We start from the raw sequence: 26,766 nt of genomic DNA on the forward strand, positions 1-26,766 counted from the left end.
CCACTACAATATTACGCCACTACAATATTACACCACTATTACACCACTACAATATTACGCCACTACAATATTACACCACTACAATATTACACCACTATTACACCACTACAATATTACGCCACTACAATATTACACCACTTTAATATTACGCCACTACAATATTACACCACTATACTATTACACCACTATAATATTACACCACTATAATATTACACCACTATAATATTACACCATTACACTATTACACCATTACACTATTACACCACTAAACTATTACACCACTATTACCACTACACTATTACACCACTAAACTATTACACCACTATACTATTACACCACTACACTATTACACCACTACAATATTACACCACTATAATATTACGCCACTACACTATTACACCACTACAATATTACACCACTACAATATTACACCATTACACTATTACACCACTACACTATTACACCACTATAATATTACACCATTACACTATTACACCATTACACTATTACACCACTATAATATTACACCACTACACTATTACACCACTATAATATTACACCATTACACTATTACACCATTACACTATTACACCACTATAATATTACACCACTATAATATTACACCACTACACTATTACACCACTATAATATTACACCATTACACTATTACACCACTATACTATTACACCACTATAATATTACACCACTATAATATTACACCACTATAATATTACACCATTACACTATTACACCATTACAATATTACACTATTACACCATTACAATATTACACCACTATAATATTACACCATTACACCATTACACCATTACACTATTACACCACTATAATATTACACCATTACACTATTACACCACTATACTATTACACCACTATACTATTACACCACTATACTATTACACCACTATAATATTACACCACTATAATATTACACCATTACACTATTACACCATTACACTATTACACCACTATAATATTACACCACTATAATATTACACCACTATAATATTACACCATTACAATATTACACTATTACACCATTACAATATTACACCACTATAATATTACACCATTACACTATTACACCACTATAATATTACACCATTACACTATTACACCATTACACTATTACACCACTATACTATTACACCAATACACTATTACACCACTATTACACCACTATACTATTACACCACTATACTATTACACCAATACACTATTACACCACTATTACACCACTATACTATTACACCACTATACTATTATACCAATACACTATTACACCACTATAATATTACACCACTATTACACCACTATTACACCACTATACTATTACACCACTATACTATTACACCACTATAATATTACACCACTATAATATTACACCACTATAATATTACACCATTACACTATTACACCATTACACTATTACACCACTATAATACTATACTATTACACCACTATAACACCACTATACTATTACACCACTATTACACCACTACACTATTACACCACTACACTATTACACCACTATTACACCACTATAATATTACACCACTATACTATTACACCATTACACTATTACACACTATACTATTACACCACTATTACACCACTATACTATTACACCACTACACTATTACACCACTATTACACCACTATACTATTACACCAATACACTATTACACCACTACAATATTACACCACTACACTATTACACCACTATACTATTACACCACTATAATATTTCACCACTATTACACCACTATACTATTACACCACTATACTATTACACCACTATACTATTACACCACTATACTATTACACCACTACACTATTACACCACTATAATATTACACCATTACACTATTACACCACTATTACACCACTATATTACACCACTACACTATTACACCACTACACTATTACACCACTATAATATTACACCATTACACTATTACACCACTATTACACCACTACACTATTACACCACTACACTATTACACCACTACAATATTACACCACTACACTATTACACCACTATTACACCACTATAATATTACACCACTACAATATTACACCACTATTACACCACTATAATATTACACCACTACACTATTACACCACTACACTATTACACCACTACACTATTACACCACTATTACACCACTATTACACCACTATAATATTACACCACTACACTATTACACCACTATTACACCACTATAATATTACACCACTACAATATTACACCACTATTACACACCTATACTATTACACCACTATTACACCACTACACCAATATTACACCACTACACTATTACACCCCTATAATAATATTACACCACTACACTATTACACTCCTACACTATTACACCACTATATTACACCACTATTACACAATTATTACACCACTATTACAATTCCACCCCTATTACAATTCCACAATTCCACTACAACCATTACACACTAATAGTCATTACATACTACCATACAGTTAACATTTACACACTAAACAGTTCTTACCCATTATTACATACTATTAAAATGATTACATAATACTATATAGTTACATCACATACTATTATACCTGTTATTACATAATACTATATAGTTACACATCACATACTATTATACCTGTTATTACATAATACTATATAGTTACACATCACATACTATTATAGTTATTACATAATACTATATAGTTACACATCACATACTATTATAGTTATTACATAATACTATATAGTTACACATCACATACTATTATACCTGTTATTACATAATACTATATAGTTACACATCACATACTATTATACCTGTTATTACATAATACTATATAGTTACACATCACATACTATTATAGTTATTACATAATACTATATAGTTACACATCACATACTATTATACCTGTTATTACATAATACTATTATACCTGTTATTACATAATACTATATAGTTACACATCAGATACTATTATACCTGTTATTACATAATACTATATAGTTACACATCACATACTATTATAGTTATTACATAATACTATATAGTTACACATCACATACTATTATACCTGTTATTACATACTAGTTCACACTGAAAAAGTTGTCTATGAACTTTATATCTAATAGCTGACGTTATAATGCTTAATGACTTGCTAGGAGCATGTATGAGCTTGTATAATGTCTTATTAATTAGTGATGTACATCTCACCTGATTCTTGTCTATCTGATGTTTGGACTTGATGGACAGGCAGCAGTTGGCGTCATTATTGACCCTAATCTCTGTGTACAAAACACACACACACACACACACACACACACACACACACACACACACACACAAAAACAATACACAGTTAGCCAGGATGTCTGTTCATCTAAGTATCTGCTATACCAACAAAGAGTCTGATAAACAGAGATACGACAGCAGAGTGACTACAGAGTGACTACAGACAGTCTGATAAACAGATATGACAGCAGAGTGACTACAGACAGTCTGATAAACAGATACGACAGCAGAGTGACTACAGACAGTCTGATAAACAGATACGACAGCAGAGTGACTACAGACAGTCTGATAAACAGATACGACAGCAGAGTGACTACAGACAGTCTGATAAACAGAGATACGACAGCAGAGTGACTACAGCCAGTCTGATAAACAGAGATGTGACAGCAGAGTGACTACAGACAGTCTGATAAACAGAGATGTGACAGCAGAGTGACTACAGACAGTCTGATAAACAGATACGACAGCAGAGTGACTACAGACAGTCTGATAAACAGATACGACAGCAGAGTGACTACAGACAGTCTGATAAACAGAGATATGACAGCAGAGTGACTACAGACAGTCTGATAAACAGAGATACGACAGCAGAGTGACTACAGACAGTCTGATAAACAGATACGACAGCAGAGTGACTACAGACAGTCTGATAAACAGATACGACAGCAGAGTGACTACAGACAGTCTGATAAACAGAGATACGACAGCAGAGTGACTACAGACAGTCTGATAAACAGAGATACGACAGCAGAGTGACTACAGACAGTCTGATAAACAGAGATGTGACAGCAGAGTGACTACAGACAGTCTGAAAAGCAAACAAACCTGTTGCTATCCTTTGGAAGATGACGGGGATCTGGTCTCTGGTGACTAGAACTTCATCCTCGTTCTCAGAGTTTGACACGTATGTATTGTCTGGATTGAGAAAAGAGGAAAGAAGACAGTTAATTTGGAGGCTAACTAAAATAAGTGCTCATAACTCATATACAGTTCAAGTCGGAAGTTGAGTCAAATATATTTGAACTCAGTTTTTCACAATTCCTGACATTTAATCCTAGTAAATTTGTCTTGGGTGAGTTAGGATCACCACTTCATTTTATGAATGTGAAATGTCAGAATAATAGTAGAGAGAATGATTTATTTCAGCTTTTATTTCTTTCATCATATTCCTAGTGGGTCAGAAGTTTACATACTCAATTAGCATTTGGTAGCATTGCCTTTAAATTGTTTAATTTGGGTCAAACGTTTCGGGTAGCATTCCACTAGCTTCCCACAATAAGTTGGGTGAATTTTGGCCCATTCCTCCTGACAGAGCTGGTGTAACTGAGTCAGGTTTGTAGGCCTCCTGACAGAGCTGGTGTAACTGAGTCAGGTTTGTAGGCCTCCTGACAGAGCTGGTGTAACTGAGTCAGGTTTGTAGGCCTCCTGACAGAGCTGGTGTAACTGAGTCAGGTTTGTAGGCCTCCTGACAGAGCTGGTGTAACTGAGTCAGATTTGTAGGCCTCCTTGCTCGCACAGGCTTTTTCAGTTCTGCCCACAAATGTTCTAAAGGATTGAGGTCAGGGCTTTGTGATGGCCACTCCAATACCTTGACTTTGTTGTCCTTAAGCCATTTTGCCACAACTTTGGAAGGATGCTTGGGATCATTGTCCATTTGGAAGACCCATTTGCGACCAAGCTTTAACTTCCTGACGGATGCTCTTCTTTTGCTTGCAAGCCTCCCCCTTTTTCCAACAAATATAACGATGGCCATTATGGTGAAACAGTTCTATTTTAATTTCATCACATCAGGGGACATTGTCCCCATGTGCAGGTGCAAACCGTAGTCTGGCTTGTTTTTATGGCGGTTTAGGAGCAGTGGCTTCTTCCTTGCTGAGCGGCCTTTCAGGTTATGTCGATATAGGACTCGTTTTACTGTGGATGTAGATACTTTTGTACCTGTTTCGTCCAGCATCTTCAAAAGGTCCTTTGCTGTTGTTCTGGAATTGATTTGCACTTTTCCGCACCAAAGTACGTTCATCTCTAGGAGACAGAACACGTCTCCTTCCTGAGCAGTATGACTGCTGCGTGGCCCCATGGTGTTTATACTTGTGTACTATTGCTTGTACAGATGAATGTGGTACCTTCAGGTGTTTGGAAAATGCTCCCAAGGATGAACCAGACTTGTGGAGGTCTACAATTGTTTTTCTGAGGTCTTGGCTGATTTATTTTGATTTTCTCATGATGTCAAGCAAAGAGGTACTGAGTTTGAAGGTAGGCCTTGAAATAGATCTACAGGTACACCGATAATTGACTCAAATTATGTCAATTAGCCTATCAGAAGCTTCTAAAGCCATGACATCATTTTCTGGAATTTTCCAAGCTGTTTAAAGGCACAGTCAACTTAGTGTATGTAAACTTCTGACCCACTGGAATTGTGATACAGTGAATTAATCTGTCTGTAAACAACTGTTGGAAAAATTACTTGTGTCACGCACAAAGTAGATATCCTAACAGACTTTCCAAAACTATAGTTTGTTAACAAGAAATTTGTGGAGTGGTTGAAAAATGAGCTTTATTGACTCCAACCTAAGTATGTGTAGTAAACTTCCGACTTCAACTGTATCACGTTGAAGTACTCGTAACCCGTATGTCACAGTCACCTAGATAAGTACTCGTAACCCGTATATCACAGTCAACTAGATAAGTACTCATAACCCGTATATCACAGTCAACTAGATAAGTACTCATAACCCGTATATCACAGTCAACTAGATAAGTACTCGTAACCCATATATCACAGTCAACCCATAATATATCACAGTCAACTAGATAAGTACTCACAGTCAACTCCATATATCACAGTCAACTATCACAGTCAATAAGTACTCATAACCCGTATATCACAGTCAACTAGATAAGTATTCATAACCCGTATATCACAGTCAACTAGATAAGTATTCATAACCCGTATAACCAACTAGATAAGTATCACCCATATATCACAGTCAACTAGATAAGTATTCATAACCCATATATCACAGTCAACTAGATAAGTATTCATAACCCATATATCACAGTCAACTAGATAAGTATTCATAACCCATATATCACAGTCAACTAGATAAGTACTCATAACCCGTATATCACAGTCAACTAGATAAGTATTCATAACCCATATATCACAGTCAACCGTATACCTGTATATCACAGTCAACTAGATAAGTATTCATAACCCAGTATATCACAGTCAACTAGATAAGTATTCATAACCCTAGATAAGTATATATCACAGTCAACTAGATAAGTACTCATAACCCTAGATAAGTATATCACAGTCAACTAGATAAGTACTCATAACCCATATATCACAGTCAACTAGATAAGTACTCATAACCTGTATATCACAGTCAACTAGATAAGTACTCATAACCCGTATATCACAGTCAACTAGATAAGTACTCATAACCCATATATCACAGTCAACTAGATAAGTACTCGTAACCCATATATCAGTCAACTAGATAAGTACTCACAGTCAACTAGATAAGTACTCATAACCCATAACAGTCAACTAGATAAGTACTCATAACCCATATATCACAGTCAACTAGATAAGTACTCATAACCCATATATCACAGTCAACTAGATAAGTATTCATAACCCGTATATCACAGTCAACTAGATAAGTATCACAGTCAACTAGATAAGTACTCATAACCCATATATCACAGTCAACTAGATAAGTACTCATAACCCATATATCACAGTCAACTAGATAAGTACTCATAACCCATATATCACAGTCAACTAGATAAGTACTCATAACCCGTATATCACAGTCAACTAGATAAGTACTCATAACCCATATATCACAGTCAACTAGATAAGTATACACAGTCAACTAGATAAGTACTCATAACCCGTATATCACAGTCAACTAGATAAGATAAGTATATCACAGTCAACTAGATAATAACCCGTATATCACAGTCAACTAGATAAGTAACCCATATATCACAGTCAACTAGATAAGTATAATCACAGTCAACTAGATAAGTACTCATAACCCGTATATCACAGTCAACTAGATAAACCCGTATATCACAGTCAACTAGATAAGTACTCATAACCCGTATATCACAGTCAACTAGATAAGTACTCATAACCCGTATATCACAGTCAACTAGATAAGTACTCATAACCCGTATATCACAGTCAACTAGATAAGTACTCATAACCCGTATATCACAGTCAACTAGATAAGTACTCATAACCCATATATCACAGTCAACTAGATAAGTACTCGTAACCCATATATCACAGTCAACTAGATAAGTACTCATAACCCGTATATCACAGTCAACTAGATAAACCCATAATATCACAGTCAACTAGATAAGTACTCATAACCCGTATATCACAGTCAACTAGATAACCCGTAGTCACAGTCAACTAGATAAGTAATAACCCGTATATCACAGTCAACTAGATAAGTATCGTATATCAGTCAACAGTCAACTAGATAAGTACTCATAACCCTATATCACAGTCAACTAGATAAGTGCTCATAACCCTAGATAATATCACAGTCAACTAGATAAGTACCCATATATCACAGTCAACTAGATAACTCCATATATCACAGTCAACTAGATAAGTACTCATAACCCATATATCACAGTCAACTAGATAAGTATTCATAACCCATATATCACAGTCAACTAGATAAGTACTCATAACCCATATATCACAGTCAACTAGATAAGTATTCATAACCCATATATCACAGTCAACTAGATAAGTACTCATAACCCATATATCACAGTCAACTAGATAAGTATTCATAACCCATATATCACAGTCAACTAGATAAGTATTCATAACCCATATACAGTGGGGCAAAAAAGTATTTAGTCAGCCACCAATTGTGCAAGTTCTCCCACTTAAAAAGATGAGAGGCCTGTAATTTTCATCATAGGTACACTTCAACTATGACAGACAAAATGAGGAAAAAAATTCCAGAAAATCACATTGTAGAATTTTTAATGAATTTATTTACAAATTATGGTGGAAAATAAGTATCCTGTCTCGAAGCTCTACGGACAATTCCTTTGACCTCCAGGCTTGGTTTCTGCTCTGACATGTACTGTCAACTGTGGGACCTAATATAGACAGGTGTGTGCCATTCCAAATCATGTCCAATCAATTTAATTTACCACAGGTTGTTGTGGAAACATCTCAAGGATGATCAATGGAAACAGGATGCACCTGAGCTCAGTTTCAAGTGTCATAGCAAAGGGTCTGAATACTTATTTAAATAAGGTATGCATTTTCATATATTATATATTATATATATATATATATATATATATATATATATATTATATATATTATATATATATATATATATATATATATATATATATATATAAAAATGTGCAAAACATTTCTAAAAACCTGTTTTTGTTTTGTCATCAAGGGGTATTGTGATGTCATCATGGGGTATTGTGATGTCATCATGGGGTATTGTGATGTCATCATGGGGTATTGTGTGTAGAGTGCTAGGTATTTTTATTTATTTAATCAATTTTAGAATAAGTCTGTAACGTAACAAAATGTGGAAAAAGTCACGGGGTCTGAATACTTCCCGAATTCCCTGTAATTTAAAAAACAAGTCACTAGGTGTAGGCATGTCCATAAGTAAATATGTAAACTGGGATAAGACTAAAGAGGTAATCAGGGTAAACTGGGATATGACTAAAGAGTTAATCAGGGTAAACTGGGATAAGACTAAAGAGTTAATCAGGGTAAACTGGGATAAGACTAAAGAGTTAATCAAGGTAAACTGGGATAAGACTAAAGAGGTAATCAAGGTAAACTGGGATAAGACTAAAGAGTTAATCAAGGTAAACTGGGATAAGACTAAAGAGGTAATCAAGGTAAACTGGGATAAGACTAAAGAGTTAATCAGGGTAAACTGGGATAAGACTAAAGAGTTAATCAGGGTAAACTGGGATAAGACTAAAGAGTTAATCAGGGTAAACTGGGATAAGACTAAAGAGTTAATCAAGGTAAACTGGGATAAGACTAAAGAGTTAATCAAGGTAAACTGGGATAAGACTAAAGAGTTTATCATGGTGATTTTTCCACAAATAAACCGGTATTATCCTTTCCATGGTTGCAACAGCTTATCTATTTTTGCTATACTTTCTATTCAAATGTATTATAGTGAGATAATTTGTTTTCAATCCCGATTGAAAGAAATTATGTCCACTCTACCGACAGACTATTTTATTGGTAAACTACACAGTAATGTAAAGTTTTATTTTTTTATGAACTAACACATAATACAGTACACTTATCATAATTTGGTTGTAATCCAAAAATAACAATCCAGAATGTTACAACAATGCATTATTTATTCAACGTTATTTATATTATTTTGTCATAATGATGAAAATAATTCTCGTTACCAGCTGTCCATTCGCGGGATTAAAACGACATCCAACTGTCACTAGTTCCATTTTTATGTTTTGTATCTTCTATCCAATCAGGAATGCTGGACTAAAGAAGCACACTGCATATTCTTTCAAACTAAAAGTGTTTTATGCTCCTTTAAACATTGTCTAGGCTTGCACAAGTATTCACCCCCCTTGGCATTTTTCCTATTTTGATGCATTACAACCTGTAATTTAAAATGATTTTTATTTGGATTCCATGTAATGAACATACACAAAATAATCCAAATTGATCAAGTGAAATGAAAAAAGAAATGGTTTCAAAAAATGGAAAATGGAAAAGAGGTGCCAATTACTTTCAGAAGTCACATAATTAGTTAAATAAAGTCCACCTGTGTGCAATCTAAGTGTCACATGATCTGTCACATGATCTCAGTATATATACACCTGTTCTGAAAGGCCTCAGAGTCTGCAACACCACTAAGCAAGCGGCACCATGAAGACCAAGGAGCTCTCCAAACAGGTCAGGGACAAAGTTGTGGAGAAGTACAGATCAGGGTTGGGTTCTAAAAAATATATTTGAAGCTTTGAACATCCCACAGAGCCCCATTAAATCAATCTTAAAAAATGACAAGAACATGGCATCACAACAAACCTGCCAAGAGAGGGCCGCCCACCAAAACTCACAGACCAGGCAAGGAGGGCATTAATCAGAGAGGCAATAAAGAGACCAAAGACAACCCTGAAGGAGCTACAAAGCTCCACCGCGGAGATTGGATTCTCTGTCCATAGGACCACTTTAAACTGTACACTCCAGAGCTAGGCTTTACGGAAGAGTGGCCAGAAAAAAGCCATAGCTTAAAGAAAAAAATAAGCAAACACGTTTGGTGTTCACCAAAAGGCATGTGGGAGACTCGCCAAACATGGAAGGAAGTACTCTGCTTAGATGAGACTAAAATTAAGCTTTTTGGCCATCAAGGAAAACGTTATGTCTGGCACGAACCCAACACCTCTCATCACCCTCAGAATCATGCTGTGGGGATGTTTTTCGTCGGCAGGGACTGGGAAACTGGTCAGATTTGAAGGAATGATGCATGTCGCTAAATACAGGGAAATACTTGAGGGAAACCTGTGTCAGTATTCCAGAGATTTGAGACTGGGACGGAGGTTCACCTTCCAGCAGGACAAGGACCCTAAGCATACTGCTAAAGCAACACTCTGTGGTTTAAGGGGAAACATTTAAATGACTTGGAATAGCCTAGTCAAAGCCCAGACCTCAATCCAATTGAGAATCTGTTTTATGACTTAAAGATTGCTGTACACCAGCAGAACCCATCCAGCTTGAAGGAGCTGGAGCAGTTTTGCCTTGAAGAATGGGCAAAAATCCCAGTGGCTAGATGTGCCAAGCTTATAGAGACATACCCAAAGATACTGTAATTGCTGCAAAAGGTGGCTCTACAAAGTATTGACTTTGGGGGGGTGAATAGTTATGCACGCTCAAATTCTGTTTTTTTTGCCTTATTTCTTGTTTGTTTCACAATAAAAAATAAAAAACTTGTTGCACCTTCAAAGTGGTGCATGTTGTGTAAATCAAATGATACAACCCCCCCAAAAAATCCATTTTAATTCCAGGTTGTAAGGCAACAAAATAGGAAAAATGCCAAAGGGGGTGAATACTTTTGCAAGCCACTGTATGTATAGAACACTATTACCTTAACTAACCGGTGCCCCCGCACATTGGCTCTGTGCCAGTACTGTGCCATTACCCCCTGTATATAGCCCTGTTACTATTACCTTAACTAACCGGTGCCCCCGCACATTGGCTCTGTGCCAGTACTGTGCCAGTACCCCCTGTATATAGCCCTGTTACTATTACCTTAACTAACCGGTGCCCCCGCACATTGGCTCTGTGCCAGTACTGTGCCAGTACCCCTGTATATAGCCCTGTTACTATTACCTTAACTAACCGGTGCCCCCGCACATTGACTCTGTGCCAGTACTGTGCCAGTACCCCCTGTATATAGCCCTGTTACTATTACCTTAACTAACCGGTGCCCCCGCACATTGGCTCTGTGCCAGTACTGTGCCAGTACCCCCTGTATATAGCCTTGTTACTGTTATTTTCTTGTTGCTCATTAATTATGTTATTTTTTTATATTTTATATTTACTTCAGTTTATTTACTAAATACTTTAACACTTATTTTTTCTTAACTGCATTATTGGTTAAGGGCTTGTAAAGTAAGCATTTCACTGTTGTATTCGGCGCATGTGACAAATAAAATGTGATTTGTTTATCTAGTACAGACTGGAATATGTTCCTGGGATTCATCCGATAGCTTTAATTAAGGAGTTTACCACAGCAGTCACAGGCTTCATCAGTAAGAGACGATGTCGTCCCCAAAGTAAGAAACTACAAACGATGGTTTACAGGTCAAATCCCCTAAAGGCGACTGCTTACAAGGACATGCTGTATTATTGTATGTTTTGTTTATTCCATGTGTATCTCTGTGTTGTTGTTTGTGTCGAACTGCTTTGCTTTATCTTGACCAGGTCACAGTTGTAAATAAGAACTTGTTCTCAACTAGCCTACCTGGTTAAATAAAGGGTTAGGGTTATATATATAAATACCTGGTTAAATAAAGGGTTAGGGTTATATATATAAATACCTGGTTAAATAAAGGGTTAGGGTTATATATATAAATACCTGGTTAAATAAAGGGTTATATATATAAATACCTGGTTAAATAAAGGGTTATATATATAAATACCTGGTTAAATAAAGGGTTAGGGTTATATATATAAATACCTGGTTAAATAAAGGGTTATATATATAAATAACTGGTTAAATAAAGGGTTAGGGTTATATATATAAATACCTGGTTAAATAAAGGGTTATATATATAAATACCTGGTTAAATACAGGGTTAGGGTTATATATATAAATACCTGGTTAAATAAAGGGTTAGGGTTATATATATAAATACCTGGTTAAATAAAGGGTTATATATATAAATACCTGGTTAAATAAAGGGTTAGGGTTATATATATAAATACCTGGTTAAATAAAGGGTTAGGGTTATATATATAAATACCTGGTTAAATAAAGGGTTATATATATAAATACCTGGTTAAATACAGGGTTAGGGTTATATATATAAATACCTGGTTAAATAAAGGGTTAGGGTTATATATATAAATACCTGGTTAAATAAAGGGTTAGGGTTATATATATAAATACCTGGTTAAATAAAGGGTTATATATATAAATACCTGGTTAAATAAAGGGTTAGGGTTATATATATAAATACCTGGTTAAATAAAGGGTTAGGGTTATATATATAAATACCTGGTTAAATAAAGGGTTAGGGTTATATATATAAATACCTGGTTAAATAAAGGGTTAGGGTTATATATATAAATACCTGGTTAAATAAAGGGTTAAGGTTATATATATAAATACCTGGTTAAATAAAGGGTTAGGGTTATATATATAAATACCTGGTTAAATAAAGGGTTATATATATAAATACCTGGTTAAATACAGGGTTAGGGTTATATATATAAATACCTGGTTAAATAAAGGGTTAGGGTTATATATATAAATACCTGGTTAAATAAAGGGTTATATATATAAATACCTGGTTAAATAAAGGGTTAGGGTTATATATATAAATACCTGGTTAAATACAGGGTTAGGGTTATATATATAAATACCTGGTTAAATAAAGGGTTAGGGTTATATATATAAATACCTGGTTAAATAAAGGGTTATATATATAAATACCTGGTTAAATACAGGGTTAGGGTTATATATATAAATACCTGGTTAAATAAAGGGTTGGGTTATATATATAAATACATGGTTAAATAAAGGGTTATATATATAAATACCTGGTTAAATAAAGGGTTATATATATAAATACCTGGTTAAATAAAGGGTTATATATATAAATACATGGTTAAATAAAGGGTTAGGGTTATATATATAAATACCTGGTTAAATAAAGGGTTAGGGTTATATATATAAATACCTGGTTAAATAAAGGGTTAGGGTTATATATATAAATACCTGGTTAAATAAAGGGTTAGGGTTATATATATAAATACCTGGTTAAATAAAGGGTTAGGGTTATATATATAAATACCTGGTTAAATAAAGGGTTAGGGTTATATATATAAATACCTGGTTAAATAAAGGGTTATATATATAAATACATGGTTAAATAAAGGGTTAGGGTTATATATATAAATACCTGGTTAAATAAAGGGTTATATATATAAATACCTGGTTAAATAAAGGGTTATATATATAAATACATGGTTAAATAAAGGGTTAGGGTTATATATATAAATACATGGTTAAATAAAGGTGAAATAAATCAAATAAATAAAAACATGGACGCATGCAACAAAAAAAAAGCCTGCTATGACCTTCAAGACATCAAACAAGCACAGAGACAATATAGGAGGAGGTTAGAATCCGATTACACCTGCTCCAATACTTGTCGTATGTGGTTTACAGACCATAACGGATTACAAAAAGGGAAACCCAGCGAAGCAGAACTCCTTTTATGCTTTATGATTTGAGGAATATAACACTGTGCCTTGCTTTAAAGACCTTGTTTTTCCAGATGACTGATCTCACCGATGTGAACAAAACGTGTAAACAGGTTAACAATCACAAGGCCGCCGTGGAACGGTTCTCAAAGCACAGACCAGCTGGCAACTGTCTTGACAGACCAGCTGGCAACTGTCTTGACAGACCAGCTGGCAACTGTCTTGACAGACCAGCTGGCAACTGTCTTCACATTTTCAATCTCTCCTGGTCCCGGTCTGTAATCCCAACATGTTTAATCTCTCCTGGTCCCGGTCTGTAATCCCAACATGTTTAATCTCTCCTGGTCCCAGTCTGTAATCCCAACATGTTTAATCTCTCCTGGTCCCAGTCTGTAATCCCAACATGTTTAATCTCTCCTGGTCCCAGTCTGTAATCCCAACATGTTTAATCTCTCCTGGTCCCAGTCTGTAATCCCAACATGTTTAATCTCTCCTGGTCCCAGTCTGTAATCCCAACATGTTTAATCTCTGCTGGTCCCAGTCTGTAATCCCAACATGTTTAATCTCTCCTTGCCCCAGTCTGTAATCCCAACATGTTTAATCTCTCCTGGTCCCGGTCTGTAATCCCAACATGTTTAATCTCTCCTGGTCCCGGTCTGTAATCCCAACATGTTTAATCTCTCCTGGTCCCGGTCTGTAATCCCAACATGTTTAATCTCTCCTGGTCCCGGTCTGTAATCCCAACATGTTTAATCTCTCCTGGCCCCGGTCTGTAATCCCAACATGTTTAATCTCTCCTGGTCCCGGTCTGTAATCCCAACATGTTTAATCTCTCCTGGTCCCAGTCTGTAATCCCAACATGTTTTATCTCTCCTGGTCCCGGTCTGTAATCCCAACATGTTTAATCTCTCCTGGTCCCGGTCTGTAATCCCAACATGTTTAATCTCTCCTGGTCCCGGTCTGTAATCCCAACATGTTTAATCTCTCCTGGCCCCGGTCTGTAATCCCAACATGTTTAATCTCTCCTGGTCCCGGTCTGTAATCCCAACATGTTTAATCTCTCCTGGTCCCAGTCTGTAATCCCAACATGTTTAATCTCTCCTGGTCCCGGTCTGTAATCCCAACATGTTTAATCTCTCCTGGTCCCGGTCTGTAATCCCAACATGTTTAATCTCTCCTGGTCCCGGTCTGTAATCCCAACATGTTTAATCTCTCCTGGCCCCAGTCTGTAATCCCAACATGTTTAATCTCTCCTGGTCCCGGTCTGTAATCCCAACATGTTTAATCTCTCCTGGTCCCGGTCTGTAATCCCAACATGTTTAATCTCTCCTGGTCCCAGTCTGTAATCCCAACATGTTTAATCTCTCCTGGTCCCAGTCTGTAATCCCAACATGTTTAATCTCTCCTGGCCCCAGTCTGTAATCCCAACATGTTTCAAGCTGACCACCATTGTCCCAGTTCCCAAGAGTTCCGAGGTAACCTGCTTAAATGACTATCGTCCTGTAGCACTCACATCGGGAATTATGAAGCTGGTCATGACACACATCTACACCGTCATCTAATTCGCATACCACCCAAACATACCACCCCACAGATGCACTTCCCACGGCCCTTTCCCACCTGGATAAGAGGGAAAATAACTAACTAGAGAATGCTGTTAATTGACTACAGCTCAGCGTTCAACACCATAGTGCCCTCCAAGCTCATCACCAAGCTTGGGAACCTGGGAGCGAACCCCTCCTTCTCTGCAATTGTATCCTGGACTTCTTGACGGGCCGGGCCCCAGGTGGTGAGGGTAGGCAACAACACCTCTGTCACGCTGACCTTCAACATGGGAGCCCCTCAGGGTTGTGTGCTTAGTCCCCTCCTGTACTCCCTGTTCACCCACGACTGCATGGCCACACACAACTCCAACACCATCATCAGGTTTGCTGACAACAACGGTGGTAGAACTAATCTCCGACCGTAATGAGTCAGCCAACAGGGAGGAGGTCAGAGACCTGGCAGTGTGGTGCCAGGACAACAACCTCTCCCTCAACGTCAGTAAGAACAAGGAGTTGATTGTGGACTACAGGAGACAGATGGGAGAGTACGCCCTCATCCACATCAAAAGGTGAAGTGGGTCGAAAGGTTAAAGTTCCTTGGTGTCCCCATCGCTAAGGACTTAACATAATCCACACACACCAGGGCAGTCGTGAAAATGGCACGGCAGTACCTCTCCCCCACAGGAGCCCTCGGCTCCTCAAAAACATTCTACAGCTGACACGACGGTGGTAGGCCTTAACTGGACTATAGGAACTATAGTTCGTGGACTATAGGAAAAAGAGGGGAGAGCACGCCTCCATCTACATTGACACGGCTGTAGTGAAGCGGGTCGAGAGCTTTAAGTCCCTTGGTGTCCACATCATTACATTTTACATTTACATTGAAGTCATTTAGCAGACGCTCTTATCCAGAGCGACTTACAAATTGGTGCTTTCACCTTATGACATCCAGTGGAACAGCCACTTTACAATAGTGCATCTAGGTCTTTTAAGGGGGGAGAAAGATTACTTTATCCTATCCTAGGTATTCCTTAAAGAGGTGGGGTTTCAGGTGTCTCCGGAAGGTGGTGATTGACTCCGCTGTCCTGGCGTCGTGAGGGAGTTTGTTCCACCATTGGGGGGCCAGAGCAGCGAACAGTTTTGACTGGGCTGAGCGGGAACTGTACTTCCTCAGTGGTAGGGAGGCGAGCAGGCCAGAGGTGGATGAACGCAGTGCCCTTGTTTGGGTGTAGGGCCTGATCAGAGCCTGGAGGTAGTGAGGTGCCGTTCCCCTCACAGCTCCGTAGGCAAGCACCATGGTCTTGTAGCGGATGCGAGCTTCAACTGGAAGCCAGTGGAGAGAGCGGAGGAGCGGGGTGACGTGAGAGAACTTGGGAAGGTTGAACACCAGACGGGCTGCGGCGTTCTGGATGAGTTGTAGGGGTTTAATGGCACAGGCAGGGAGCCCAGCCAACAGCGAGTTGCAGTAATCCAGACGGGAGATGACAAGTGCCTGGATTAGGACCTGCGCCGCTTCCTGTGTGAGGCAGGGTCGTACTCTGCGGATGTTGTAGAGCATGAACCTACAGGAACGGGCCACCGCCTTGATGTTATTTGAGAACGACAGGGTGTTGTCCAGGATCACGCCAAGGTTCTTAGCGCTCTGGGACGAGGACACAATGGAGTTGTCAACCGTGATGGCGAGATCATGGAACGGGCAGTCCTTCCCGGGAGGAAGAGCAGCTCCGTCTTGCCGAGGTTCAGCTTGAGGTGATGATCCGTCATCCACACTGATATGTCTGCCAGACATGCAGAGATGCGATTCGCCACCTGGTCGTCAGAAGGGGGAAAGGAGAAGATTAATTGTGTGTCGTCTGCATAGCAATGATAGGAGAGACCATGTGAGGTTATGACAGAGCCAAGTGACTTGGTGTATAGCGAGAATAGGAGAGGGCCTAGAACAGAGCCCTGGGGGACACCAGTGGTGAGAGCACGTGGTGAGGAGACGGATTCTCGCCACGCCACCTGGTAGGAGCGACCTGTCAGGTAGGACGCAATCCAAGCGTGGGCCGCGCCGGAGATGCCCAACTCGGAGAGGGTGGAGAGGAGGATCTGATGGTTCACAGTATCGAAGGCAGCCGATAGGTCTAGAAGGATGAAGGACTTAACATGGTCATCACTAGGGTTGCAAAGGGTAGGAAACTTTCTGGTAAAAAAAAAATACAGAATTTATCCAGAACTTTTCCATGGGAAGTTAAGCCTGGGAATTTGGGGGATTTTGCTTAAATTTATTAAAAAAGTTAGTTTATAACAGTGAACCTTTTTAGTGGGATACACATAAGGACATTCTAGGTCTTCTGGCATATTTTGGTTAAACTATCCCCAATTCAATGGAATTGCAAGCCTCTGCATGCATAGTGCATTCTTTCATCACATGTGCAGTGCATTCTTTCATCACATGTGCAGTGCATTCTTTCATCACATGTGCAGTGCATTCTTTCATCACATGTACAGCTGATTCTCAAGATCTTGCACACTAATGAGATGCTATTGAGCCCACACTACTACACTGTCTGAGCCAAGGACTACATGCTTTCTGGTAAGTTTTGATACTGGGTGGGGTGAATGTATTTTATACGACATACATTATTTTTTTGTTAACTAGTTAATAGTAGTCGACAGAAAAGTGTGTCTAAATCATTTCTAACTTGTTAACAATTTTTGCTACCATGTCGGTTTTTAGCTTGCTTGAGCCTGCTACCATGTCGGTTTTTAGCTTGCTTGAGCCTGCTAACTGAGGAGTTTCATTTGAAAACATTTATCGAACTGCTTAACTATTTATCTGTACATGAAATTATATATATTTTTTAACAATTTCTTTCAAAATATTTACAGGAAAATGCCACGGGCACTATCTGATGTGTGGAGACATTTCACTGCAGCTAATGTAGAAGTAAAAGCTGTGTACATTTGCAAATATGCCCAATCATATGTGAAGAATGCAACAAAAATGCAGAATCATCTGGCCAAGTGCATAAAGTTCCCTCAGCGCTCACAACAAGCAACCTCTGACAAAAGTCCTTCTACTTCTATTCGAGGTGAAAATGATGAATCAGACACCTTTTCGATAGCAACAGCTCATAGTGTCCTGGAATCAGTTTTTTTAATCAATGGAGGAACATAGAGAAATGCTGATGAATGTCTTGCTCGGGCTGTGTCTGCAACTGGTTCACCTCTGATGCTCACAGACTATGTGTGTTGAAAGAGATTTCTGAATGTTCTTCGCCCAGCATACACCCCTCCAACCAGACATGCTTTATCTACTCATTTGCTGGATGCAGAGTTCAACAGAGTGCAAGTGAAGGTCAAGCAAATTGTAGAGAAAGCAGACTGTATTGCAATCATCTCTGATGGGTGGTCGAATGTTCGTGGAAAAGGAATAATTAACTACATCATCTCCAACCCTCAACCAGTATTCTACAAGAGCACAGACACAAGGGACAACAGACACACCGGTCTCTACATTGCAGATGAGCTGAAGGCAGTCATCAATGACCTTGGACCACAGAAGGTATTTGCACTGGTGACAGACAATGTTGCGAACATGAAGGCTGCTTGGTTTAAAGTGGGAGAAGTCCTACCCTCACATCACACCCACTGGCTGTGCTGCTCATGCATTGAATCTGCTCCTCATGGACATCATGGCACTGAAAACAATGGATACCAAGAGAGCCAAAGAAATGGTTAGGTATGTGAAGGGTCATCAAGTTATAGCAACAATCTACCTCACCAAGCGAAGTGAGAAGAATAAGAGCACCACATTAAAGCTGCCCAGCAACACCTGTTGGAGTGGTGTTGTTATCATGTTTAATTGTCTCCTGGCGGGCAAGGAGTGTCTACAAGAAATGGCCGATATGCCGATATGGACAGCCCCTTCAAGAGGATCCTACAGGATGATGTATTTTGGGAGAGAGCGGTAAGCAGCCTGAAACCTATAGCAGTAGCCAGTGCACGGATTGAAGGAGACAATGCCACCCAGTCTGATGTTCAGACTCTGCTTGCAGATGTAAGATAATAAATCCAGACTGTCCTGCCCACTTCACTGTTGCTCCAAGCAGAGGAAACTGCAGTTCTGAAATACATCAAAAGGCGTGAAGACTTCTGCCTGAAGCCCATACACACCGCAGCATACATGTTGGAACCCAAGTCTGCTGGCAAGAGCATCCTGTCTGGTGCAGAGATCAACAAGGCCTATGGTGTCATCACTACCGTGTCTCGCCACCTTGTCCTGGATGAGGGCAAGGTTCTTGGCAGTCTGGCGAAGTACACTTCCAAGCAAGTCTTTGGGATGGAGATGCAATATGGCAGTCGTACCAAACATCTCATCAGCCAACTGGTGGAAGGGACTTTGTGGATCTGAGGCTCTTTCCCCTATTGCCTCCATCATCCTCCAAATCCCACCAACAACAGTCGCCTCAGAGAGCAACTAGTCCATGTTTGGGAACACACACACCAAAGCACGCAACAGGCTGACCAATACAAGGGTTGAAAGATTGGTGGCCATCCGGGCAAATTTGAGGCTTTTTGAGCCAAGGTTGGAAAGCGACAGTGAAGATGATGCCCCAGAGTCTAATGTTCAAGAGGTGGACCTTGAGGAGGTCCAGGGAGAAGACATGGAAGCCTTTATTTTCTATACTATCATTTTACAAATGTATGTTGAAAACGTTTTTTGGGAGATGCGATGGATCATTGGGGATCATTCAGTGAAATTTTACAATGAAATCATCCCATGTGAAGAGTCAACTCATTTAATTAAAGTTCAATTCGTAACTAAATTGTTTTTTAAATTTCTAATGGAAGGATTTACTCATTTGCAATTATGTCTACTTATGATGAGGTAAAAGGTTTTATGTTTCTGTCTCCATACGATGTGGTAAACATATCAAATGCAAAAAAACAAATACATTTAAATAGTATTAAAATTAATTAGCATATATTCCCATTAATTCCCATATATTCCCGTTAATTCCCATATATTCCCATATATTCCCGTTAATTCCCATGGAAAGTTTCCACCTCTGAATATTCCCCAAAATGTGCAACCCTAGTTCTCACCAATGTTTCCTAATTTTCTTCCCAACACTGATCAACATTCAGGTCTACTGAGCACAAACTTGAACATTGTGAAAATTCTGTGCAACTTCCAGTGTGTGTTTCCTGTAAACATTGAGGCTTTACCCACTTTAAGTTACAGTTGTAGTTAACAGTGGCCAAGTAGGCTACTGTGGCTATGTGATCATAATGTAGGCCTACCAGAGTGGCCATTCATCAAAAACATTGGAAAAAATGCATCCCAACACATTTAAAACAATAGCTGTTTTATCATTCAACCTACAGTAGCAGCCAATATGTGGTGTTAAATGTACTGTAGGCCTACATTCAATGAGATTCTTGAAAAAAAGCATGCAGGGCTTGACATTAACCGGTTAACCCACTTCTCTTTTAAACAAGGAAGTGACTGAAAATGTTGCACTGTTTGATGCAAGAGACCACTTTAAAATAACTTTTTTATTCCCATACCGTTATTACAGAGTATCAGACAAATTATACTATTCTCTGCCTATTGAGTTACTCAAAATACAAAACTGCCCCTTTAAGGCAAAAAGAAAGCTCTCCATCTGACTCCCTTTTCAAAGATGTCTTGACATCTACACGTTTTGTGCTCTTGTAGGAAGCGATCACTCCTCTTTTGCTGACTAAAACGTTTCTAGAATTGGGCTAATAACTCACTAACTAGAAAAGGATATGAACAAATGATCTATAACTACATGTAGCTTTCGCTTTCATCTCAAAACAAGAGCATTTACCCATCACCGCTCATGCTGTAAACACAGTCCAGTTCAAAGTGAATGGCACAGAGGCATAGACTGTAAGCATATGTCTATTTGCATATAGGCCTACTGCAGCTCTGATTGGTTATGGTCATTCTAGCTATAACAAAATATCTTGCATGGACAACAGTGAGGAACCGCTGGAACATTGGGACAAACACAACACAGTCGAGAACAGAGAACCCTTCCCCTCAGGAGGCTGAAAGTTCTACAGCTGCACCATCGACTGGCTGCATTAAATCAAATTGTATTTGTCACGTGCGCCGAATACAACAGTGAAATGCTTACTTACAAGCCCTTAACTAACAATGCAGTTCAAGGAATAGAGTTGATAAAATATTTACTTAATAAACTTAAGTAAAAAAAAATCAAAAACTTTTTTTAAATACCACGAAAATTACATAATAGGCTATATACAGGGAGTACCAATACCGAGTCAATGTGAGGGAGTACAGGTTAGTTGAGGTCATTTTTAAAGTGACCATGCATAGATAATAAAGAGTGAGTAGCAGCAGTGTAAAAACAGAGGTGGGCGGGGTCAATGTAAATAGTCTGGGTGGCCATTTGAATATTTGTTCAGCAGTCTTATGGCTTGTGCATAGAAGCTGTTAAGGAGCCTTTTGGTTCTAGACTTGGCGCTCCGGCACCGCTTGCCATGCAGTAGCAGAGAGACTGGGTGACTGGAGTCTTCAACAATTTTTCGGGCCTTCCTCTGACACCGCCTAGTATATAGGTTGTGGATTTCAGGAAGCTTGGCCCCAGTGATGTACTGGGCCGTACGCACTACCCTCTGTAGCGCCATTCGGTCAGATGCCGAGCAGTTGCCATACCGGGCGGTGATGCTCTTGATGGTGCAGCTGTATAACTTTCTGAGGATCTGGGGACCCATGCCAAAACTTTTCAGTCTCCTGAGGGGGAAAAAGTGTTGTAGTGCCCTCTTCACAACTGTCTTGGTGTGTTTGGACCATGACAGTTTGTTGATGATGTGGAATCCAAAGAACTTGAAACTCTCGACCCGCTCCACTTCAGCCCCGTCAATGTTAATGGGGGCCTGTTTGGCTCTCCTTTTCCTATAGTCCACGATCAGCTCTGTTGTCTTGCTCACATTGAGAAAGAGGTTGTTGTCCTGGCACCACACTGCCAGGTCTCTGACCTCCTCCCTATAGGCTGTCTCATCGTTTTTCGGTGATCAGGTCTACTGTTGTGTCGACAGTAAACTTAATGATGGTGTTGGAGTCGTGCTTGGCCACACAGTCGTGGATGAACAAGGAGTACAGGAGGGGACCAAGCACCCACCCCTGAGGGGCCCCAGTGTTAAGAATCACAGTGGCAGATGTGTTGTTGCCTACCACTACCAGCAGGTGGCGGTCTGTCAAGAGGTCCAGGATCCAGTTGCAGAGGGATATGTTTAGTCCCAGGGTCCTTAGCTTAGTGATGAACTTTGTGGGCACTATGGTGTTGAATGTCGAGCCATAGTCAATTAACAGCATTCTCACATACTGTAGGTGTTCCTTTTGTCCAGGTGGGAAGAAATGGAGTGGGTCCAGGGTGTCTGGGATGATGGTGTTGATGTGAGCCATGACCAGCCTTTCAAAGCACTTCATGGTTACCAGCATGAGTGCTATGGGGCGGTAATCATTTAGGCAGGTTACCATCACTTTCTTGGGCACGGGGACTATGGTGGTTTGTTTGAAACAAGTAGGTATTACAGACTCGGTCAGAGAGAGGTTGAAAATGTCACTTGCCAGTTGGTTTGCGCATGCATTGAGTACACGTCCTGGTAATCCGTCTGGCGCAGCGGCTTTGTGAATGTGACCTGTTTAAAGGTCTTGCTCACATCGGCTACGGAGAGCGTCATCACACAGTCGTCCAAAACAGCTGGTGCTCTCATGCATGCTTCAGTGTTTCTTGCCTCGAAGCAAGCATAAAAGGCATTTAGCTCATCTGGTAGGCTCACATCACTTGGCAGCTCGCCATGTAATCCAACATATTTTTCAAGACTTGCCACATTCGACGAACGTCAGAGCCGGTGTAGTAGGATTCAATCTTAGTCCTGTATTAACGCTTTGCTTGTTTGATGGTTCGTCTGAGGGCATAGTGAGATTTCTTATAAGCATCCGGATTAGTGTCCCGCTCCTTGAAAGTGGCAGCTCTAGCCTTTAGCTCGGTGCAGATGTTACCTGTAATCCATGGCTTCTGGGTACCAGCATGTAGTCACTGTAGGGATGACGTCGTCGATGCACTGAGGTGGTGTACTCCTCCATTGGATGAATCACAGAACATATTCCAGTCTGTGCTAGCAAAACAGTCCTGTATCGTAGCATCCGCATCATCTGACCACTTCCATATTGAGCGAGTCACTGGTACTTCCTGCTTTAGTTTTTGCTTTTAAGCGGGAATCAGGAGGATAGAATTATGGTCAGATTTGCCAAATGGAGGGTGAGGGAGAGCTTTGTACACGTCTCTGTGTGTGGAGTAAAGGTAGTCTAGAGTTTTTTCCCCCTCTGGTTAGACGTGACATGCTGGTAGAAATGAGGTAAAACAGATTTAAGTTTGCCTGCATTAAAGTCCCTGGCCACTAGGAGCGCTGCTTCTGGATGATAATTTCATTGTTTGCTTTTGGCCTTTATTGCAGTCTTAGTGCAACCGCATCAGTTTGAGGTGGTAAATAGACAGCTACGAATAATATAGATGGTAGATAGTGTGGTCAAATTCACTGCCCTTGACAACCAACCGCTACAGAGTGGGGTGCGGAAAAGCCCAGTACATCACTGGGCAGAGCTCCCTGCCATCCAGGACCTCTATATTGGTGTCAGAGGAAGACCCTGAAAGATTGACAAAGACTCCAGCCAGCCAAGACATAGATAGATAGATAGCAGGATGAACAAATTGTACCAGTGCATCAGCTCTCCCTATAACAGACTCCAAGACAACTTCTACCCTTGAATGAGTAGGCGTGTCCAAACTTTTGACTGGTACTGTACATATCTACACTACCGGTCATAAGTTTTAGAACACCTACTCATTCAAGGGTTTTAGAACACCTACTCATTCCAGGGTTTTAGAACACCTACTCATTCCAGGGTTTTAGAACACCTACTCATTCCAGGGTTTTAGAACACCTACTCATTCCAGGGTTTTAGAACACCTACTCATTCCAGGGTTTTAGAACACCTACTCATTCCAGGGTTTTAGAACCTACTCATTCAAGGGTTTTAGAACACCTACTCATTCCAGGGTTTTAGAACACCTACTCATTCAAGGGTTTTTCTTTATTTTTACTATTTTCTACATTGTAGAATATCAAGACATCAAAACACATCCGGAATCATGTAGTAACCAACAAAGTGTTCAACAAATAGCCTTGATGACATCTTTCCCTACTCTTGACATTCTCTCAACCAGCTTCCTGAGGTAGTCACCTGGAATGCATTTCAATTAATAGGTGTGCCTTGTTAAAAGTTAATTTGTGGAATTTCTTTCCTTCTTAATGCGCCAATCAGTTGTGTTGTGACATGGCAGGGTTGTTACACAGAAGATAGCCCTATTTGGTAAAAGACCAAGTCCATATTATGGTAAGAATAGGTCAAATAAGTAAAGAGAAACGACAGTCCAGCATTACTTTAAGACATGAAGTCAGTCATGTATACAGCTCCACATTGATCTGGTACTCCCTGTATACAGCTCTACATTGATCTGGTACTGGTACTCCCTGTATATAGCTGTACATTGATCTGGTACTGGTACTCCCTGTATATAGCTCTACATTGATCTGGTACTCCTTGTATATAGCTCTATATTGATCTGCTACTCCCTGTATATAGCTCCACAATGATCTGGTACTGGTACTTCCTGTATATAACTCTACATTGATCTGGTACTCCCTGTATATAGCTCCAGATTGATCTGGTCCTGGTACTCCCTGTATATAGCTCCACATTGATCTGGTACTCCCTGTATATAGCTCTACACTGATCTGGCACTGGTACTCCTTGTATATAGGGAATAGGGTGGCAGAGTCCTAGGGGCACTATATAGGGAATAGGGTGCCAGAGTCCTAGGGGCACTATATAGGGAATAGGGTGCCAGAGTCCTAGGGGCACTATATAGGGAATAGGGTGGCAGAGTTCTAGGTGCACTATATAGGGAATAGGGTGCCAGAATCCTAGGGGCACTATATAGGGAATAGGGTGGCAGAGTCCTAGGTGCACTATATAGGGAATAGGGTGCCAGAGTCCTAGGGGCACTATATAGGGAATAGGGTGCCAGAGTCCTAGGGGCACTATATAGGGAATAGGGTGGCAGAGTCCTAGGGGCACTATATAGGGAATAGGGTGGCAGAGTCCTAGGGGCACTATATAGGGAATAGGGTGGCAGAGTCCTAGGGGCACTATATAGGGAATAGGGTGCCAGAATCCTAGGGGCACTATATAGGGAATAGGGTGCCAGAGTCCTAGGGGCACTATATAGGGAATAGGGTGGCAGAGTCCTAGGTGCACTATATAGGGAATAGGGTGGCAGAGTCCTAGGTGCACTATATAGGGAATAGGGTGCCATTGCGGATGGATACTCCATAGTTTTAGAATCTACGGAGGCCTTGTGCAACAAGTGCCATGGTCTTATTGGACGCTCCCAGGCACTGAGTCCCGATGTGAGTCACTCAAGCCTGAGGTTAGAGGTCAGTCAACTAATATCATGCATGATGGCAGCTCAGGATTTAATATAAGATATGATAATATGATGACATCATACCTAGATGGTGAGCTGGGTACATCTCTGTGAATATGACAAGACTTCTCACACTGTGCACTTATTTGTTTCTATGGTAGTATAATGGACGACAGCCATGCAGAGACACACAGTGAGCTCGTGTCGAGACAGTGAAGACGCAGTCTCTTACCTGGGTAGTCATCAGAGACGTGCACAGAGTACGACACCCTGAGGGAGAAGAGAGGAAACATTACCACATAATATCACCGTTATCATCCATCAAATTCCTTTACAAAAGCCCCCTTTCACGTCAACAGTTGTCAGAACGAGGCAG

At 39.7% G+C, this 26,766-nt stretch overlaps 1 protein-coding gene across 9 annotated transcripts in view; it reads right to left on the minus strand.

Annotated features, from left to right (window-relative positions):
- The window catches only part of LOC115122797 (poly (ADP-ribose) polymerase family, member 8), a 100,492-nt gene that overhangs the window by 49,610 nt on the left and 24,116 nt on the right, over nt 1–26,766 (minus strand). For 8 of the 9 annotated variants that reach the window (XM_065026917.1, XM_065026914.1, XM_065026915.1 and 5 more), the window contains exons 3-5: nt 26,623–26,660; nt 4,135–4,224; nt 3,232–3,302 (exon numbers count right to left, since the gene is read on the minus strand). In XM_065026917.1, coding sequence (XP_064882989.1) covers nt 3,232–3,302; nt 4,135–4,224; nt 26,623–26,660 — 199 coding nt within the window. Of the gene's footprint in view, nt 1–3,231; nt 3,303–4,134; nt 4,225–26,474; nt 26,579–26,622; nt 26,661–26,766 lie in introns of those variants that run through there. The other variant, XM_065026916.1, reaches the window with a different exon arrangement.

The sequence above is a fragment of the Oncorhynchus nerka genome, linkage group LG13 (assembly GCF_034236695.1).
Source record: "Oncorhynchus nerka isolate Pitt River linkage group LG13, Oner_Uvic_2.0, whole genome shotgun sequence".
Taxonomy (NCBI): Eukaryota; Metazoa; Chordata; class Actinopteri; order Salmoniformes; family Salmonidae; genus Oncorhynchus; species Oncorhynchus nerka.